Source organism: Triticum aestivum, chromosome 2B, assembly GCF_018294505.1.
Source record: "Triticum aestivum cultivar Chinese Spring chromosome 2B, IWGSC CS RefSeq v2.1, whole genome shotgun sequence".
NCBI classification, from domain to species: Eukaryota; Viridiplantae; Streptophyta; class Magnoliopsida; order Poales; family Poaceae; genus Triticum; species Triticum aestivum.
In genome coordinates this window covers 734,817,913-734,836,341 of record NC_057798.1, presented here as the reverse complement: position 1 = coordinate 734,836,341, position 18,429 = coordinate 734,817,913, and the positions used below count along the sequence as shown (strand labels likewise).

The following is an 18,429-nucleotide window of genomic DNA, read 5'->3' as shown; positions in this document are numbered from 1 at the left end:
TCCCGTGTTGATCGTCTTAAGCCACCAATATTCAACCGTGTCTTCATGGCGCCAAGTCAATAGCGAGTGGTCATGTATGCTGAGCCGGCGACCACCTTGTTTCAGACGTGGGCAGTGAATCTACGCTGAAAAAGAAGATGGCAGGTCATCCTCGCCTTGTAACCGATCCGCCGTCCACACATGGTTTTGGATTATAAATCAAGTGAAAGACCTTGCATTTTGGGGGAGCCGAATTCCTTCAGATTGTGGGAGAAGTTGGGTGGCTCGATCATTCAGTTCACCCGGCCTTTATCTACAGGCGTCGGTCCGGCAGCCATGTGGGACTTCGCCGGCCGGATGGCATTGCGCGCGATCAGGCCGTGCATTCGCCGTCAACATCTTATCCGCGGGCGCGGGCGCTCACCTGACCCAGTCGGACGCTGATGGTGCCTGCTTTCGTGATCGGACGCAGTGTCTTTTTCTCTATGCAGAAACGGATGGTGAACACTTCTCCCTGGGATTCTTTGGGAGACTCACCGGATTAACGTGATTACGTGAGGCTGCTGGTGCTGGCAGTTTATCACCCAATATTATGAAACTGATGGTGCGTGATTTGGTGATCGTAAGCAGTTTCTTTTTCTCTATATAAAAACAGATGGCGAACAGTCAGCTTATCACCCAATCACGAGGCAGCTAGCATGGCACGGACTGTATTATCAAATTTCATGTCCAACTTTGGGCCGACATTTCATTTCATTCGCCCTTATTCGAAATGACACGTCCGCGTCCAAATTGACGACAAATTCAGAAAAATAGAACTGACAAGTCGATGTACGAAGCGACCAGACATGAGACATCAAGGTTTGTAAAAGGATAGGAGACATTTTCAAATTCAAAACAATACAAAAAAAAAAACAGTTTGCCTTAGAGAGGATTGCTCCGAACACACATGACGTACCGCGCAATGATGAGACAACCTGCTATGCATATGCCTAAAATTGAAATTCAAACAAAAATACAAACTGGTGTTGCATCTTATTTTTATTTCCATTAGAACTGGTGCGTTGATGTTCAAAATGACAAGACTGCACGGTGATTATGTATGACTAAATCCGAAATTTAAACAAAAAAAATTGGGCTGACAGAGTCTTGCCCCGATCTGACACTTCATATTGTTTGAAATTGCCGAGACACGACAATGTATATGGGACTAAAATTGAATTTCAAACAAAAAACAAACAAACTATGAAGGTATCTCATTTCTTATTACCATTAGAACTGGCACATTGATAGAACTGGCCCATGGCGGATCGTTGGAAGATTCTAGAAGACTTTGTGTGCAAGACAAGAAGATGGGATCATGGAGGATTCTATCTCTCTATACGTAGCTGACTAAGTTTTGTAGCCCTAGGGCCCCCGATGTGTTATATAAGCAAGGGTCCGGCCTCGTAATAAACACATAGAAATATCGGGGTACTTTGTACTTTGTATACATTCCAACACGATAAAACAAAGAGCAGAACGTAGGGTATTATCTCCTCCATAAGAGTCCGAACCTAGATAAAATCCTTGTCATTGTTACCATCGTGCCGAGTCGTCTAGCTAGGATACCATACCAAGGGATCCGTAGGATTTAGCTCCCGCACTCATCTATATTGTCACCGGCTTTCGACATACCTTCTCCCAGATTGATCTCCGGGATCTGGGGTACCTGCGGGCAGGGCCGTCTCCAGAAATTCAGGGGCCCGGTGCGAAATGGGAAAGGGGGCCCAAAAATATACATAAAATTGTATAACTAATATAACTAAACATATTTTCACTTAATTATAAAGATTTCAATATGTGTTATTTTGTACAAAATATATCATATATTGTAATGCTAAAGAGTAAATGTAGTACTTTTTTTTGCAGAAAAAAATAATCCAATCTAGGGTTCTACCAAACAATAAACTGACAGCATGTTCTACCAAAAACTATCATCCATCTAGTAATTGTTGAAACAAAAATCTTTATATTGGAAAGAAATATGCCAGTGTAGCAGGCGAGCACACGAACGATGAATTAGTACCAGAATTAGAAATTAGATTATGGGTACATACCTAATCGAGCAGTACTGCTGTACTACTAGGGAGTGCATTAGATACGACAGGAAAATATCAAAAGAGTCAGAAAGAGAGCGATTTGTATCAAAAAAATAACCCTAGCCAATTTTCCGTTCATCTATTTTGCTTCCGGCTTATGGCTTACGGCTTACCTTGAAAAATATTGGGGGATGCCAGTTGTGGCTACTGCAGTTGGAAGCAGGCGGCGACGGCTAGACGCCGCGGCCGCTATCTATCGGCGGCTATCTCCTCGTCGAAGCAGGCAGGCGGCGCCTCCCTGTTCTTTCTCACGAAGTTGTTCCGGAGCGATAGATCGCTCGTGAAGTGGTGGACACACGCACGCTCCGCTAACGAGTAGGCCCAGTAGTGTAACTAGCCTGCCTTGTTTTTCTAATTGGACCTTGGATCGGTGCTAGGCCGACTGGGCCCTGTTGGCTCGAATGGAACTGAATAGCGGCCTCACCGTAACGTGCGTCCTCTTCTCGCGCATCAGCCATGATCGAGCGAACCATCCGAAAAGCCACCCAGCCAGCGTATGAACCGGACGGTTTTGCAGTTTATTCCTTCGATCGGGGCCCCTACAATTTGGGGGCCCTGTGTCGTCGCACAGCTCGCACAGCCTTGTGGACGGGCCTGCCTGCGGGGCCTAAGAACGAGAAAGAGATAAGAGAAAATTACGTTGCAATGCACATAATACGCTGGGAAACGTTTGGAGCCGAAGCGCCGGCTGAAACTTGCGCCGGTCGCCTCGGCTCGCTTGCTCGTTGCAACAGCCCTACGCGGCCATGTGGACATCCCCTCCCCTCTGCCTTATCTACTTGCAGAGAATACTCCAGAGCTTCTATCGCATCTCCGCCGCATCGCTCCTCTCCACCACATCTCCACTGCATCGCTCCTCTCCACAACATCGCTTCCAGCCTCCCAATCCTAGTCCCTCTCCTTGCCGACGATGGCCATCCCTGCAAGCTCGAACCAGCCCCCTGCTCACCCCTCCCCCCTTGCGCACGAGCGCTGCGCCTCATGGTGCGCGAGCCGACCGGCGCAGAGATGCTGTGGTGATGCATATGGGTGGCGACGGGGAACACGCTCGGGACGGCGCGCTGGATCCGTGGGTACTGGTGCCATGTCCCGCCGCAGCTGACGGGATGGTTTTTGCTGCAATCCTCACTGGCAGAGTTGCACCCTATGTCTTGTAGAGCTGGAACCGGCATCCACTGGTGCTGGAATCGGACGCGCCTCTCAACGCCGACTTGGGTTATGCTGGAACCAGCTTTATCCTTTGCTGGAACTTGCTAGCGTTTTTGCTACATCGACTCTTTTTTTGGAATTTTGCTTCCTGTGATTGTTGCTACAACTGGACGCTCCTCTCTCAGCCGATACATGTTTCTTTGCTGGAACCAGCTTAATGTTTTGCTAGAACGTGCTAGTATTTTTGCTACATCGACTTGTTTTTATGGTCTTTTTGCTTTCTGATTTTTGTTGGAACCGGACGCCTCTCACCGCAGACATGGTTTTTGCTGGAACCAGCATTTTGTTTTTGCTGGAACATGTTTTTTTTTGCTACATCGACTTCTCATTTTTGGATTTGCTTCCTGTCATTTTTGCTACAACCGGTGTTATTGTTGGCTGGAACTGCCTTTTTGTTTTGCTTCAACTGATCATTTAGGAGGTTTTGTTACCGAGATTGTTTTACTGGATCATGGTGGTGCTAGTCGACGATGGTGGTGAGCTGGAGCCGGTGACGCGAGAGATTTTTGCTACAACCACATGGACCATGCGCTGGAACCAGCCAGTGTTAGAGCTGCAACCGCAGTAGAAGTTACAGCGATCCCGACGGCCATGAGACGAGGGGGGCGGCAAGCGACCGTGCGCTGGTACTGCCGGGGCCGACGACACTGACGAACACCGTCGCGTCTCGCGAAGGAGCGGCCCGATGGAGAAAATGCGGGGCGGGCGGCGACTGCGCTCTGTCCTTTTCAGGATTCCCTGTGAGGGGTGGGAGTTGGGGACGAAGAAAAGGGATAAGATCTGAACGGTTGGAACAAAATCATCGAACGGGCAGGGTGTGACCGACCCAATTTTGGGCCGGCGCGCCGGCGCCTATGAGTGCCCTAATACGCTGGGAATACACATAACACATTTGGCATTAAAATCAATACCAACAACCCCGTGGGCAAGTACATAGCGCTACAAGGCAACACATAAGCCCATAGCTAAGTAGTCATGCATTACAAAAAGAACCCCTAATTCTCTCGCATATACAACTCTCATAACCTTTTCTTCATATGTACACGTAGTCGCATTCAAGTAACGTCCCTCGAATTATCCGGTTTTGAAACTATGATTCTAAATAGCTTCGGCACAAAAGACAAAACAGTTTCTCCAACGCATAAATGATTGTGAGTTTATGTTTTCATCATCTTTGGTAAAATCAAGTCCACCACACATACACTCATAACACGCTCTACCATAATTTTTACGAATAATCCCAAATTTAATTCAATAGTACATGCTAATAAGGACGAACAAACTGGTTAAACTTTTGTCTTTCCAATGGTGCAGTCAGCCCAAGCTGGTTGGGCTGCGACCCGGGTCATGGATTGTGTTCCTTTGCTGATTGTAGCACACATGACACCGTTCGACACTGTAGCAGGTGTTCGGCCTAGGGCTCGCTTGGGGCCTGATCTGATTTGGTATACAACTTTCTCTTTCAACTTCGATACCATGAGATGGGCCTTGGAAAGTTATTGAATAAGTAGGGTATCTGATTGACCAACTGAAGTGGTTGACTGCCCAAGGAGACTAAAATAATCAAGGAAAGAGGTATTTAGGCAAGTCCACACAAAAAAGCACAAAAAGATAATAATAGACACTAGAGTGCTCACGTATGCAACCTCGTGCGCTGCAGCCCACTAGCGCGAACCATTCACCCACTGCTTCGCTCAATTTTGCTATTGTACTCTGCTGGTGCAAGAAAAATACCGGCTACCATTTTTTCACTTTTGGAAAATTGTTGAAATGAAAATAAACTTTAACGTATTCGGGAAAAATGTCTATAAATTAAAAAATATTTCACGATTTTGGAAAAAGTTTAGAACTTGAGAAAATATTTACAAATTTGGGAAATACATGCAAATTTGTGAAAAGGTTCATATAACTTAAACATATTATCATATTTTAAAATATTATGAATTTGAAATAAAAATTCACCAATTTTTTTTCAAGAATCTGAAAATGCTTGGAATTTGTTTTCATCAATCTATTTTTTTACGAATTATAAATGTTCACAAAATTTAAATAAAAAGTAGAAAATGAAAAGGATAAATAAATGAAGAAAAATATATAAAAACGAACAAAACCTAGTAATAACCATACAAAAAACACAGAAAGAAAGAAAGAAAGGAAAAAACCGGGGTTTGCAAAACCAGAAAGCTAAGCAGTCACAGGCCCGTTACCTAAGCGGAGGTGTGCATAATTTACTTGCAGGCGAGGGGTCAATTCATAAAGCCGGCCCAATTTGAAATGGAGCTCTGGGCCTGGTATCTCGTGGTAGTCAGCCCGAATATAACTGAGAACCCACACCACCAGCGCGCAAAACCCTACCTACATCGCCCTCCCTCTACCGCCTTCCGCAGCCCTCGTCCCCTTCTCCTTCCCCTTCCCCTTCGCCGACCGCCCGCTTCCCCGCCTCCTTCACCTTCGCCGACCACCGATCGCCCTCGTCCCCTTCCCCTTCCCCGACCGCCTCCTTCGCCGACCGCCGACCGCACTCGTCTCCTTTCCCTTCGCCTAACCCTAAACCCTTCCCCGACCACCTCCTTGGCCTTCGCCTTCGCCGACCGCCGACCGCCCCCTTCCCCTTCTCCAACCCCTGCCCCCGCCCCCGCCCCCGCGCCAACGGACGTCTAGGGTTTCTCAGGAAAAGAAAGGCGCGGGGCAATGGTGGTGGGCAGAGCAGCGGCCGGAGCAACGGGCGGAGCAACGGGGGGCGGGAAGAAAAAGAAAAGGACAAGTCCGCTGGTGGCGGTGCGTCCTCTTCTTTAACCCGGCAGGAGCGAGAAGAAATGCTAGATGCCTTAATTGAGCAGGAAGTTCAGAAGAGATGAACAAAATAAAGGGGAAGAGGCTATCCAAGTTCGAGCTCTCTGTAGAAGATGCGGGGCAGCGATTGAAGATTGCCAAAGAGGACCAAACATCTCTCGCTGTGAGTTGATGCCATTTGTTTCCTAGCTTATGACGTTGATGTGCTAGATTAATATTGATTTATTAGTTTTATAGATTCTTGTCTGTTACTTGTGTAGTTGTATAGGCTTTTCTGAATTTCATCAAGATTGGATTGACCATTACCATGCAATATGAGTTCCCATTACCACATGAATTCTATTTGTTTGATTTTAACATATATACTGTACTTCTTATTTATGAATAACCTTCAGATTACTAATATGGTACTGTAATAGAAACAAAACCATAATATTGATTAATTTTTAGGCCTCACATATTCTTGCATGGCCCCTTACAGTGTCTATCTGTTCTATTGGCACGTGGCCTTAAATCTGATATCCATGACATCACGAATCACGTAGAAGCCCAAATAACATAAAGCACTATGAATTTTTGATTTCCAGTTCATTTTTCCTGTATTTGCCAGAACTGAAAATAGGAAACATGTGTTGGATATTGATATGTGAATATGTAGGGCCATAACCTGCTCTGTTTCAGTTTCACTCAGTGTAACAGGTTTCTGGAGCTGATACCTCTTAGCAATTGGATTTTCAATTTCTACCTGCAGGAATTTTGTTCTAAATGTGTGCCTTTCTTGTTTTTTGTACAGACCTTACCCAAATTTGAGCTTGACATCGATTGTGATATTTTGGATTACATTAATCTTCTGAAGGATAGAATGTTTCACCACCGAACACGTGGGTCGTATTACTTCGGTGGTGGAGTCGTGGCCACCCCACCAATGGGCGGTGATGTAAGTTCTCACTTTTCAGTCATTGCATGTATACAATCTTTCTGCCTAGAGCTGTAATGATTAGATGTTTCCGTATCTATACATGTTTCCCTAGAGCTATAAGACTAGTCAAGTGGTGAGTAATTTAGAGTAGTAACATGCATATGTTAGTCTACATTACTACCTTCACAGTGGGTAGTGTCATAAGTGTGATAACATAGAGACTCTCACTCATTACTTTGTAAAGTCATTTTGCATCAGGAAGTGCTATGTGAAGGTAACATATTATGACTATCCTAATGATTTACTTATCTGGCAGGAGACATTCAACATGATTGAATTCATGGAGACAACCCAGCGAGGCTCTAAGCGTTCTGTTATGCAGTGCATTTTTAGCGATAATGATCTTTACTATCAATTGTTTAGAGCAACTATACTCCAGGCAACTTTTACAGACTTGGTGGTACTAAAAGGGAGTCCCCGGAGAAGTTATTTGGAAAGCTTAATGATGTCATAGGAGCCCCTGAGTCCTATGATGATACGTAAGTAATTACTTTCACAAACTCACTTAGTATGTAATGAATTCCTTAGTTCCAGATTGGGCAGTTTTCCTATTTCTGTCAACAGCCATTTTAGACAGTTATGCATTCTAAGCATTTGTGGGGATTTTTCTAAAGTGACCCCAACATATTATATATATTTTTGGGGTAGAAAGATCCAATGAATCCAGTGGTAGCAATAGTTTTTGCATTTGAGCAAGTGAGTATAAGCTGTAATATTCAAGCACCTGTGACTTTCCTAACAGATTTTAAACCAACAAATTAGTAGTGCTTATTTCTGAAACTTGGCTTCAGTTATAAATGGTCGGATTTTGCATGCATGATTTAATGTTCACTATGCATGCATGATTTTTCAGATTATAATGGTCCCTATGTAAATGCCAACATTATTTCTGAAACTTGGGTGCATGCTGAAAATTATTTGGGTGCATGAAAAACCGAATTCAGTAGTACTTGAGTCCAGATTGTATATACAGTTGTCTAGGTTACAGAAATTTTCAGAACAATATGTCATGCTGCCAGTCATGATGATGATCATTGTAATTCAGTATAACTGCTGTTGTAGAACTGTTGCTGCTCGTGATGATCATTGTACATTCAGTAGAACTGTTACTGAGATTGGAGTACCAAATTTCTTGTCATTCTGCTAATGAAGATATTATAACCCGAGAATTAGTTTTGCCTGTCAAGTACAGCAGCGGAGCCAACATTTTAATTTTGAGTGTAGATAAATCCAATTTTATTTTTATCAATTCACCAATTCCAGTCTTATCTATCGGCCCGCTCCTCTTGATATATTTTATACTAAAATTTTATACTTATCATACTATCATGTTAAGGATTATAGTTTTATTAATTATTTGGCATACTTAACAACATAACAAATTTAAATATTAGTTGTTTTATTTATTTATTATATATTTGTAATATATATTATTGAAAAATACTCACGCGTTGCTCTAAATTCAGTTTGTACTTTATAACAAAAATGATTTTATTAAATAGTGTTTCATACTTGTGTAAATTATATAGTTTATACATATTTATGTTATATATATCTCTAAACATATGGTTTGACAAATATCCATAATAGTTGTTGTACTATATGATTAGGAAAACATATATGTAGAAAATTCTAGAGTACAAATTTAATCGTATATAAGGAATTGCTTCATATACTCATTTTTAGAGCATTCATGTACAACTTTAATCATATACTCCCTCCGTTCCTAAATATTTGTCTTTCTACAGATTTTAAATGGTTACCACATACGGATGTATATAGACATATTTTAGAGTGTAGATTCACTCATTTTGCTCCGTATGTAGTTACTTATTGAAATCTCTAAAAAGATAAATATTTAGGAACGGAGGGAGTATTTGCTAGACCATATTGTTTAACAGATAGGCATATATACTCTTTTTTAAATAGGAAATAATGGGTGTACATCTGTACACCCATGTACTCATCTAGCTCCGCCCATGGTCAAGTATAGAATCAGAAATTACCATCATTCTTTTGAAAATTCAGTTAGAGCCATAGCCAAGTGTACCTTTCTTTTGAGATGACAGTTAGAGCCATAGTCAACAAGCTACTGAAAGTTTCGATTACTGATGAAAAGCAATCAATATTTAAGTAATCAGTTCATCTGTTTCAAGAAAGTGAGTGTTTCATGAAAAGCAATCAGTTTTTGGAGTACTCATGTTACTGAATAGTCCTGAATATTGATCCTAGTGTTAACTGAATATGCTAAACTGAAGAAATGTGTACCTTGCTTGATCAAGTTTATTTTCAGTAAACAATGGCCAAGTTTATTTTTCGTAGATCAAGTTTATTTTCAGTAAATGTAGAGGAAATTGCTACAGGAGCAACCATTAGAAAGATGAAAGAAGAAAGTGCCTCCAGAATCATTTCAGATTTGTGTTTGTCAAATTTCCTAATCAGGCTACGTCTGAAGTTTTCTGAACCCTGAACTGTTGGCAAGTGCAGTGAAGTTTTCTTAACCCTGAACTGCAGTGCACTCACCAAGGTCAGTTGGGACGGCCCCGGCGCGGGGTCGACACTCACCAAGGTCCAACCTTGACGAGCAAGCTCACCATGGCCTGCTCGATGGCAGAAAGGAAGGAGGCAGCAGGGAGGAACTCGCCATGGAGAAAGGAGGAGGAGCTCGGCATGGCGACGACGAGGGACTCAAGGAATGGGAGAAGTCGTTCCTTGAGCTTTCTCAAGGGAGTTGAGGCACGGCGAAAAAGAGAAGGGAAGTGCGCGCGGGAGTTGCGTGAAGCATGGGGAAGCTGCGAGGTGTCGCCGATGAGTGGGCAAGCGAGCGTGGTCAGAAAGGGGGAAGGGGACGGTACTGCGGGTTATGTTGGGAAAAGACAGTTTTATTTATTTTGCAAAATTCACGCGGCGCCATCCTTTTCCGGACGGAGGGAGTACTACATTGTAGATCAGATTTGCATAGTTCTACCAAATGCCTTGATTTGATCTCTTACTATAGCTGTTCTAAACAACCTAATCGAAATATTTGGTCGCAAGCAGGGACAAGGAACATAAACAGAGAGCCAAAGACTATTGCACACTGTAGCTGTAGCTCACAGGAGATACCAATCTGATTTTGATTGATAAACAATTGTTCAGAAAGTAACATGATCGATTGTCAAGCATAACATAGCTTAATACATCCCACTTAATACAGGTTCACATAACTTGACAGTACAGTTAAAAATGTTCACATAGTCTGAACATAACTACAGGAAAGGCAGCCGTATGACCCTAACTTTCACATATCACCATCTTTTCAACAAGTCCAGTCTCCCATCATCATTCATCAATTAAGCATCTTCGACGGAATGAGGGACCAAGCAACAGTAATCTCCACCTTAGGGCCACCAGCATATAGGCTACTTGCAACTTTCGTTATGTTGGATTTTTTAGGTGTGATTAAGATGACTTGAGCACTCTCAACAGATTGTGTTGTCGAATAGGCCTCTATAAGGACTTTTAACTCTCCATTCAATTCCACAGAAACCACTTCTCTTGACAGCTCAAGATAGCCATGTTCAGCGATTGGCATTCTTCCGCCTTCTGAATCAACCAACACAACTTGCCTGGATGAGAGCCCAGCAATATCTTCATTACCATCCTGAGGTTGTGAAGAGCAAACAACTCTGCCACCATGTGGAAAAGGCAATTTTCCATCTACAGATGTAACAAACACACTCAGGATAGTAGCCTGCACTGACTGCCGAAGTTGCTCCCAGCAAAACTCCACTGTGCAGAAGTCGTTCTTAGCCACATGCCCGCCGGAACTATCACCGTTGTAGAAGAAATAAGTACTGATCAATGCTCTATCTTCAGATTCTGATGCGCCCTTTACTTTTAGTTGAATTTCAAAGTACACAGTGCCCATGGACACAATCGCACGAACCGGGCCATCCAGGCACAAAAAGGAATCCTGCAAGCATCACCATTGCTATTAACTAATCAACAACATGAATGCAGGAAACAAACAAAGAATAATAAGAAAATACCACACATACATTTTCTTCCAGTCTTTGGCAGTAGTTACTTCTGCGAAGGAATATAGGGTTGCGATGACGGTCCGCAGTATCTCGGGCTGCTACCACTCCATACACCTCCACTGGCAATGTGAGATTTTTTGTTGCCGAGATTTTAATGGAATAGATCTGTAAGGTACTCCCGGCTGCAGCTTCAATTGGGATGCGGCGCGGTGTGCAATGTGTATAGAGCATGGGGCTCAAAAGCGCTGGATGCAAGTTAAGCATGAGTCAAAGACCTATCATTAAGTAACTATAGTGGCAGAGTACTTATATGATCCATTAATCAAGAAGAATAAAGCAGCAGTTAAGTATTGAGTTAGAGACCTATCATGCTGTAGAGGCCAGATTACTTATATGGTACATTTTATAAGAACATGCAGCAGGTGAACAAGAAACCTAACAATGATCAGATAACTAGCTCGATGCGTGTTTACTCACTCTGGTCGTCGAAGTTCTTGTGGTGCCCCCATATACGGTCCCAGTTCATACGGTAGGCAGCGAACCTCCTCTCCTCCTCGTCCATGGAAGATTTGCATATGTGTTCCCTCTCCACCTCCTCCATAGCTGATAAGAAAGATTCAGATTTCAACTGTATCATCATCAATTTCACCTTGGAATCAAAATCCGGGTCCACTTGCTGCAGCATGCTGACACGTTTAGCAATCCATTGCAACTTGCAGATACGGGGCAGGTACTCATTCTTCAAAACGATCATTGTTCTCATGACATCTTTGTTCTCTGGCGAGAACAAACTCTGCAACTTGCACATCTCTTGCCACAGCTCATGGATCTGCTTGGAGAAGAAGTGTAGCCTGAAGCCCAAGCTTAGCACTGCCGCTGCCTCCTTGCGGGTCTGTTCTGCTTCAAATACTGAATTGATGTCACCGACAAAATTTCTGAATTTCAGTAGGATCTCACTAATCGATTCGGGTAGATTGCCTGCCTTGCCACCGAACAACCCCTTGGTCTCCTTTGCTAACAGATCGAGCAGCTCCTTTCTTTCTGCCATCAACGACCTCCCATCAGTGTCCATCTCACCTTTAGCTTCAATACGAGCGGCGTCGTGCATCAGGCCGCTGATCTTTTCCGACAGCTCGAACATCTCCGATCTCAACTCAAACAGAGTTACGCGATGCGCGGCGTCAAGACGACCAATCTCGAACATCATGTCCCCCTTGGCCCCGATCCGGTTGATACTCTGATGCAGAGAGATTGCAGCCTGATAGAGCTCCCCGGCTAAGGACGGATTCTCGCCACTCGGTGCCTTCGAATTCCCTGCCGTCGCCATCTCGCCGCCCGTCCTCCTTTCTTCTCCACGCCGCCGCCGCCCCGCCAACCACCGCCGCCGCTCTATTTATTTAGGGGAAGGGGAAGGCAAAGGTAACAGCTATGGTTTTCTAGATACGGTGTTTGGATACGGTTCGGACGGCGAGTGCGTGTTATATACTTTCTCTCAGGCCCAGCCCGGCCCAGTAGATCGAGAACAGCGGCCCAGCATGGAACCGAAGTGGCGCCGGGGAGCTCCTTCCTATTGGGCGCTGTAGGCGGCGCCTACAGCGACCAGCAGCGGGCCGTAGCCCATTCAAACAATTGCATTTCTTTTCGGTTGTGGTGCGCTGCTGGTTCAGGAAAATGACCAGCCTCTGTTTTTTTAGAATTTTGAATATGTTCATAAAAAAAGTTCATAGATTTATTAAATATTTGGAAAAAAGTTCATCAATTTTTTTTAAAAAGTTCACAATCTGAAAAAAGTTCATCGATTTTGAAAAAAGTTCATCTGATTTGAAAAAGAGTTCATTGGATCTGAAAAAAAGTTCATCGAATTGAAAATAGTTCATCAGATTAAAAATACAGTTCATCGATTTCTAAAAAAAGTCACCAAAAATGCGAAAGAAGTTCATTGATTTCGGAAAAAGTTAACCAATTTGGAAAAAGTTAACCAATTTGGAAAAAGTTCATTGAGACTGAAAAAGTTCATCTATTTTAAAAGGTTCATGAATTTTAAAAAACCCAGAAAAGGATGAGAAAAAAAAGAAAAAGAAAAATGATAAAGAATAAACCGAACTGAAGAACAAACTAAAAGAGAAAAACAAAGCACCTGTACACCGGCGGGGTGATGGCCTGGTGGTTGGAGTTGACACATATTGAAAAAAATGTTTAACGCGGATTAAACAATAGTTCAAAAACATTTATTTGAAAAAGAGTCACTCATGTATTTTTTTTAAACATGTGTACAAAAATGTTCCTAAGATATACAGAAGATTGTATAACATGTATGAAAAGACTAGACTTCAAACACATAGTATATTTGAATTTTTAAATAATTTTTTTAAAATGTTAACCGTGTATCTATACATACTATTAATTATTAAATACTATTAAAGGAAAAATAGGTGTTCTTGGTCCGTCATGATATTTTACGAACAAATCCCTGACTGTTTTAGTATAAACCCGCAGTAAAAAGCGCTCATCACAGAATTTTGTATGTACGTTCCGCGTGGGCCACACGCAGTTCCTGGGCCTAGCTGGGAATTTTGTATGTACGTTCCACGTGGGCGGCACAGTTCATGGACCTAGTTGGGCCACCTTTGAGTTTTTTTGTCCAAGGGAAAAAAATGAAAAATATACATGCATATAGGGAACCAAACTCAGGATGATATGTGAATCAAACTAAAGACTCCCTAAACAATAGCAATGGCCAATTCGTCTAGCCTATTACCTGTAATAATGCCTATGAACATTCCAAATGCCTCCAACTGAGCTGCAGTGATCGACTCCTTGATTGGTCGGAAGTGAGCAACTTTGTTGAGCTTATCAGTGACCACGAAGATAGCATCATTGCCTTCCTTGGATTTGTGAAAACCGGTGACAAAGTCCATCTCAATGTGATCGAATTTCCACTCAAGAATAGGGAGAGGTTGAAGGAGTCCTGCTAGACGATGATGTTCTACTTTCACTCTGTGACAGGCATCACACTCATTCACGAACTGAGCAAGTCCACCAATAAGTTTGCTTGAGATCATGATACATCACTAGTCGAAAAAGTGCTTGCCACAACTTTTGTTGATGGCGCGTCATTTTTAATCAACGCCAGCACTAGTTTTTTCAAATAGTGTTGGCGTCGGCTTAAATCATACGTCATAGCTATGTGCTTATTGCTGGCGTAGGAATTTTAGGCAACACCATCTGTATGTGGCCCCATCATCCTCACCGTCCGTGGAGTACTGCTGGCGTAGCAAAAATACCCACACCAACACTGTGTCTGATACTTGTGGCATAAGATTTTGTAGCAACGTCACCAGTATTTTAAGTAGGGCCCATAATCAGTTCACATATATTGTGCTGGCATTCCAAAAGGTCGCACGCTATAAGTATATGCAACTCTATATATAAATAGTTGTGCCTAGCTAGCTCAAGCTCTCAACATCATCTCTTATAATTTTTGTCAATCTTGTTTCTCTTTGCAGATCCTAAATAATACATGTTGTCGTGCGCTGCCCTCGACCAATTTCATCTATCAACGACTATGCATCTAATCTAGGTAATATGCCCAATTTTCGGTTTTCCATTTTTTAGCAAAAGGTATAGTCATGCTAAAGACCCTTTTTGTAGGAAATGGTATGAAGTGAACGATTCTTACATATATATATGGATTGAACTATGAATGAGTTCTTAGAGGTGGGGTTGGAAGATATGGATCGCAAAGGCGAAAAAGAGATATTATGATGTAAGAAGGGCAAAAACAGAGTTTTGATTGACCCTTCCATTGGTCGTGTGAAGATGCATTTGTTGAAACATAGTTTCATGCCTGGTTACACATGGTGGACAAGTCATGATGAGGACGCGAAGGATGCCAAAGTCGAAGGGGCGGCACATGATGATGAGACATAATGAGGCATGAAGAAAGAGTCCGGACATGAAAATTAGCTGGACGGAGAGGTAAGTCCGTGCAGAGGTTCAGAAAGTGAGAAACCTTTTGTACAAAAGGCAGAAAGAACAGAGCGATAAAGACATGTTCAAGAAGAAAGATCTAGATGACCATGACGACCAACAATCTGTCGTCTATCAAGAAGATGGTGAAGTCTAGCTCAAAACAAAGTGTATGAAAAGAAGCCGAAACACGTTGTTGGGTGTAGAAAGTTCCATCGAGAGAATTCAGAGACGACGCCGCACTCTATTATATATATCTTTTATTATTCAATAGCACTTTGTGTATCGACCGTATTTTAATATTAATAAAATAAATATCTCACATATTTTTTGTATGTAAAAAGCTATGTGAAAAAGAGCGCTAAACGAAATTTTACGTGTGAACATTTGCCCCAAATCGACTAAGGCAATGCAAAAAATAGCTAAAATAGCTACGTCGTAGCTATTTTTCACATTTCCATAGCTACACCGTAGCTATTTTTCACATTGAAGGAAATATGCCCAAGAGGCAATAATAAAGTTATTATTTATTTTCTTATTTCATGATAAATGTTTATTATTCATGCTAGAATTGTATTAACCGAAAACTTAGTACATGTGTGAATACATAGACAAAACATATTGTCCCTAGTATGCCTCTACTTGACTAGCTCGTTAATCAAATATAGTTATGTTTCCTAACCATAGACATAGACATGTGTTGTCATTTGATGAACAAGATCACATCATTAGGAGAATGATGTGATGGACATGACCAATCCGTTAGCTTAGCATTATGATCGTTACAGTTTCATTGCTATTGCTTTCTACATGACTTATACATGTTCCTAAGACTATGAGATTATGCAACTCGCGAATACCGGAGGAACACTTTGTGTGCTACCAAAAGTCACAATGTAAAAGGGTGATTATAAAGGTGCTCTACAGGTGTCTCCGAAGGTATTTGTTGGGTTGGCATAGATCGAGATTAGGATTTGTCACTCTGTATTTCGGAGAGCTATCTCTGGGCCCTCTCGATAATGCTCATCACTATAAGCCTTGCAAGCATTGTGACTAATGAGTTAGTTATGGGATGAAGTATTACGGAACGAGTAAAGAGACTTGCCGGTAATGAGATTGTACTAGGTATGATGATACCGACGATCGAATCTCGGGCAAGTAACATACCGATGACAAAGGGAACAACGTATATTGTTATGCGGTTTGACCGATAAAGATCTTCGTAGAATATGTAGGAGCCAATAAGAGCATCCAGGTTCCGCTATTGATTATTTACCAGAGATGTGTCTCGGTCATGTCTACATAGTTCTCGAACCCGTAGGGTCCGCATGCTTAACGTTCGATGATGATTTGTATTATGAGTTATGTGTTTTGATGACCGAAGTTTGTTCGGAGTCCCGGATGAGATCACGAACATGACGAGGAGTCTCGAAATGGTTGATACATAAAGATTGATATATTGGAAGGCTATATTCGGACACCGGAATGGTTCAGGTCGTTTCAGATAAGTTTCGGAGTACCGGGGGTTACCGGAACCCCCTCTCAGAAGTTATTGGGCCTCATGGGCCTTAGTGGAGAAGAGAGAGGGCCGGCCAGGAGGTGGCGCATGCCCCCTTGCCCCAATCCGAATTGGACAAGGGGAGGGGGCGGCGCCCCCTTCTTCCTTCTCTCCTCCTCCCCCCCCCCGTTCTCCAACTTGGAATAGGAAAGGGGGGGGGGGCGAATCCTACTAGGTTTGGAGTCCTAGTAGGACTCCCCCCCATGGCGCGCCTCCCCTCTTGGCCGGCCTCCTCCTCCCCCTTATTTATATACGTGGCCAAGGGGCACCCCATAGACACACAAGTTGATCTTTTAACCGTGTGCGGTGCCCCCTTCCACAGTTACACACCTTGGTCATATCGTCGTAGTGCTTAGGCGAAGCCCTGCGCCGGTAACTTCATCATCACCATCGCCACACCGTCGTGCTGACGAAACTCTCCCTCGGCCTCAACTGGATCAAGAGTACGAGGGACGTCATTGAGCTGAATGTGTGCTGAACGCGGAGGTGTCGTGCGTTCGGTACTTGGATCGGTTGGATCGCAAAGACGTTCGACTACATCAACCGCGTTAACTAACGCTTCCGCTTTCGGTCTACGAGGGTACGTGGACACACTCTTCCCTCTCGTTGCTATGCATCACCTCGATAGATCTTGCATGATCGTAGTTTTTTTTTGAAATTACCGCGTTCCCCAACAGTGGCATCCGAGCCAGGTCTATGCGTAGATGTTATATGCATGAGTAGAACACAAAGAATTGTGGGTGATAATAGTCATACTGCTTACCACCAACGTCTTACTTTGATTCGGCGGTATTATTGGATGAAGCGGCCCAGACCGACATTACATGACCGCGTTCATGAGACTGGTTCTACCGACGTGCTTTTGCACAAAGGTGGCTGGCGGGTGTCTGTTTCTCCAACTTTAGTTGAATCGAGTTTGACTATGGCCGGTCCTTGTTGAAGGTTAAAACATCACACTTGACGAAAAATCGTTGTGGTTTTGATGCACAGGTAAGAACGGTTCTTGCTAGAAGCCCATAGCAGCCACGTAAAACTTGCAACAACAAAGTAGAGGACGTCTAACTTGTTTTTGCAGGGCTTGATGTGATGTGATATGGTCAAGTCATGATGTGATATAAATTGTTGTATGAGATGATCATGTTTTATAACAAAGTTATCGGCAACTGGCAGGAGCCACATGGTTGTCGCTTTATTGTATGCAATGCAATCGCCATGTAATTGTTTTATTTTATCTCTAAGCGGTAGCAATAGTCGTAGTAACAATAGTTGGCGAGACAACAACGATGCTACGATGGAGATCAAGGTGTCGTGCCGTTGATGATGGAGATCATGACGATGCTTCGGTGATGAAGATCATGAGCAGAAGATGATGATGGCCATATCACGTCACATATTTTGATTGCATTTGATGTTTATCTTTTCTGCATCTTATTTTGCTTAGCACGGAGGTAGCATTATAAGACGACCCCTTACTAAATTTCAAGGTACAAGTGTTCTCCTGAGTATGCACCGTTGCTACAGTTCGTCGTAGAGACACCACATGATGATCGGGTGTGATAAGCTCTACGTTCACATACAATGGGTGCAAGCCAGTTTTGCACACGCAGAATACTTGGGTTAAACTTGATGAGCCTAGCATATGCAGATATGGCCTCGGAACACCGAGACCGAAAGGTCGAACATGAATCATATAGTAGATATGATCAAAATTGTGATGTTCACCATTGAAAACTACTCCATCTCACGTGATGATCAAACATGGTTTAGTTGATTGGATCA

At 43.0% G+C, this 18,429-nt stretch overlaps 2 protein-coding genes across 3 annotated transcripts; one reads left to right on the top strand and one right to left on the bottom strand.

The window, feature by feature from the left end:
* The first annotated feature begins 5,767 nt into the window (after nt 1–5,767).
* LOC123047029 (uncharacterized) lies at nt 5,768–10,093 on the top strand. 2 transcript variants are annotated; one of them, XR_006422727.1, is made up of 4 exons: nt 5,775–6,285; nt 6,916–7,059; nt 7,358–7,580; nt 9,616–10,093. XR_006422727.1 is itself a non-coding variant. In XM_044470510.1 (3 exons), exons 1-3 carry the CDS (start codon nt 6,184–6,186, stop codon nt 7,553–7,555), a joined length of 444 nt encoding a protein of 147 aa, XP_044326445.1. In that variant the 5' UTR covers nt 5,768–6,183; the 3' UTR covers nt 7,556–10,093. The 2 variants fall into 2 exon arrangements, 1 of the variants encoding a protein (XP_044326445.1); XM_044470510.1 differs by having other exon boundaries at nt 5,768–6,285; nt 7,358–10,093.
* Nucleotides 10,094–10,187: 94 nt separating this feature from the next.
* LOC123047028 (uncharacterized) lies at nt 10,188–12,557 on the bottom strand. The gene is made up of 3 exons (XM_044470509.1): nt 11,601–12,557; nt 11,142–11,368; nt 10,188–11,056 (listed from the first exon to the last, which is right to left on the bottom strand). Exons 1-3 carry the CDS (start codon nt 12,448–12,450, stop codon nt 10,430–10,432), a joined length of 1,704 nt encoding a protein of 567 aa, XP_044326444.1. The 5' UTR covers nt 12,451–12,557; the 3' UTR covers nt 10,188–10,429.
* Nucleotides 12,558–18,429: the final 5,872 nt, after the last annotated feature.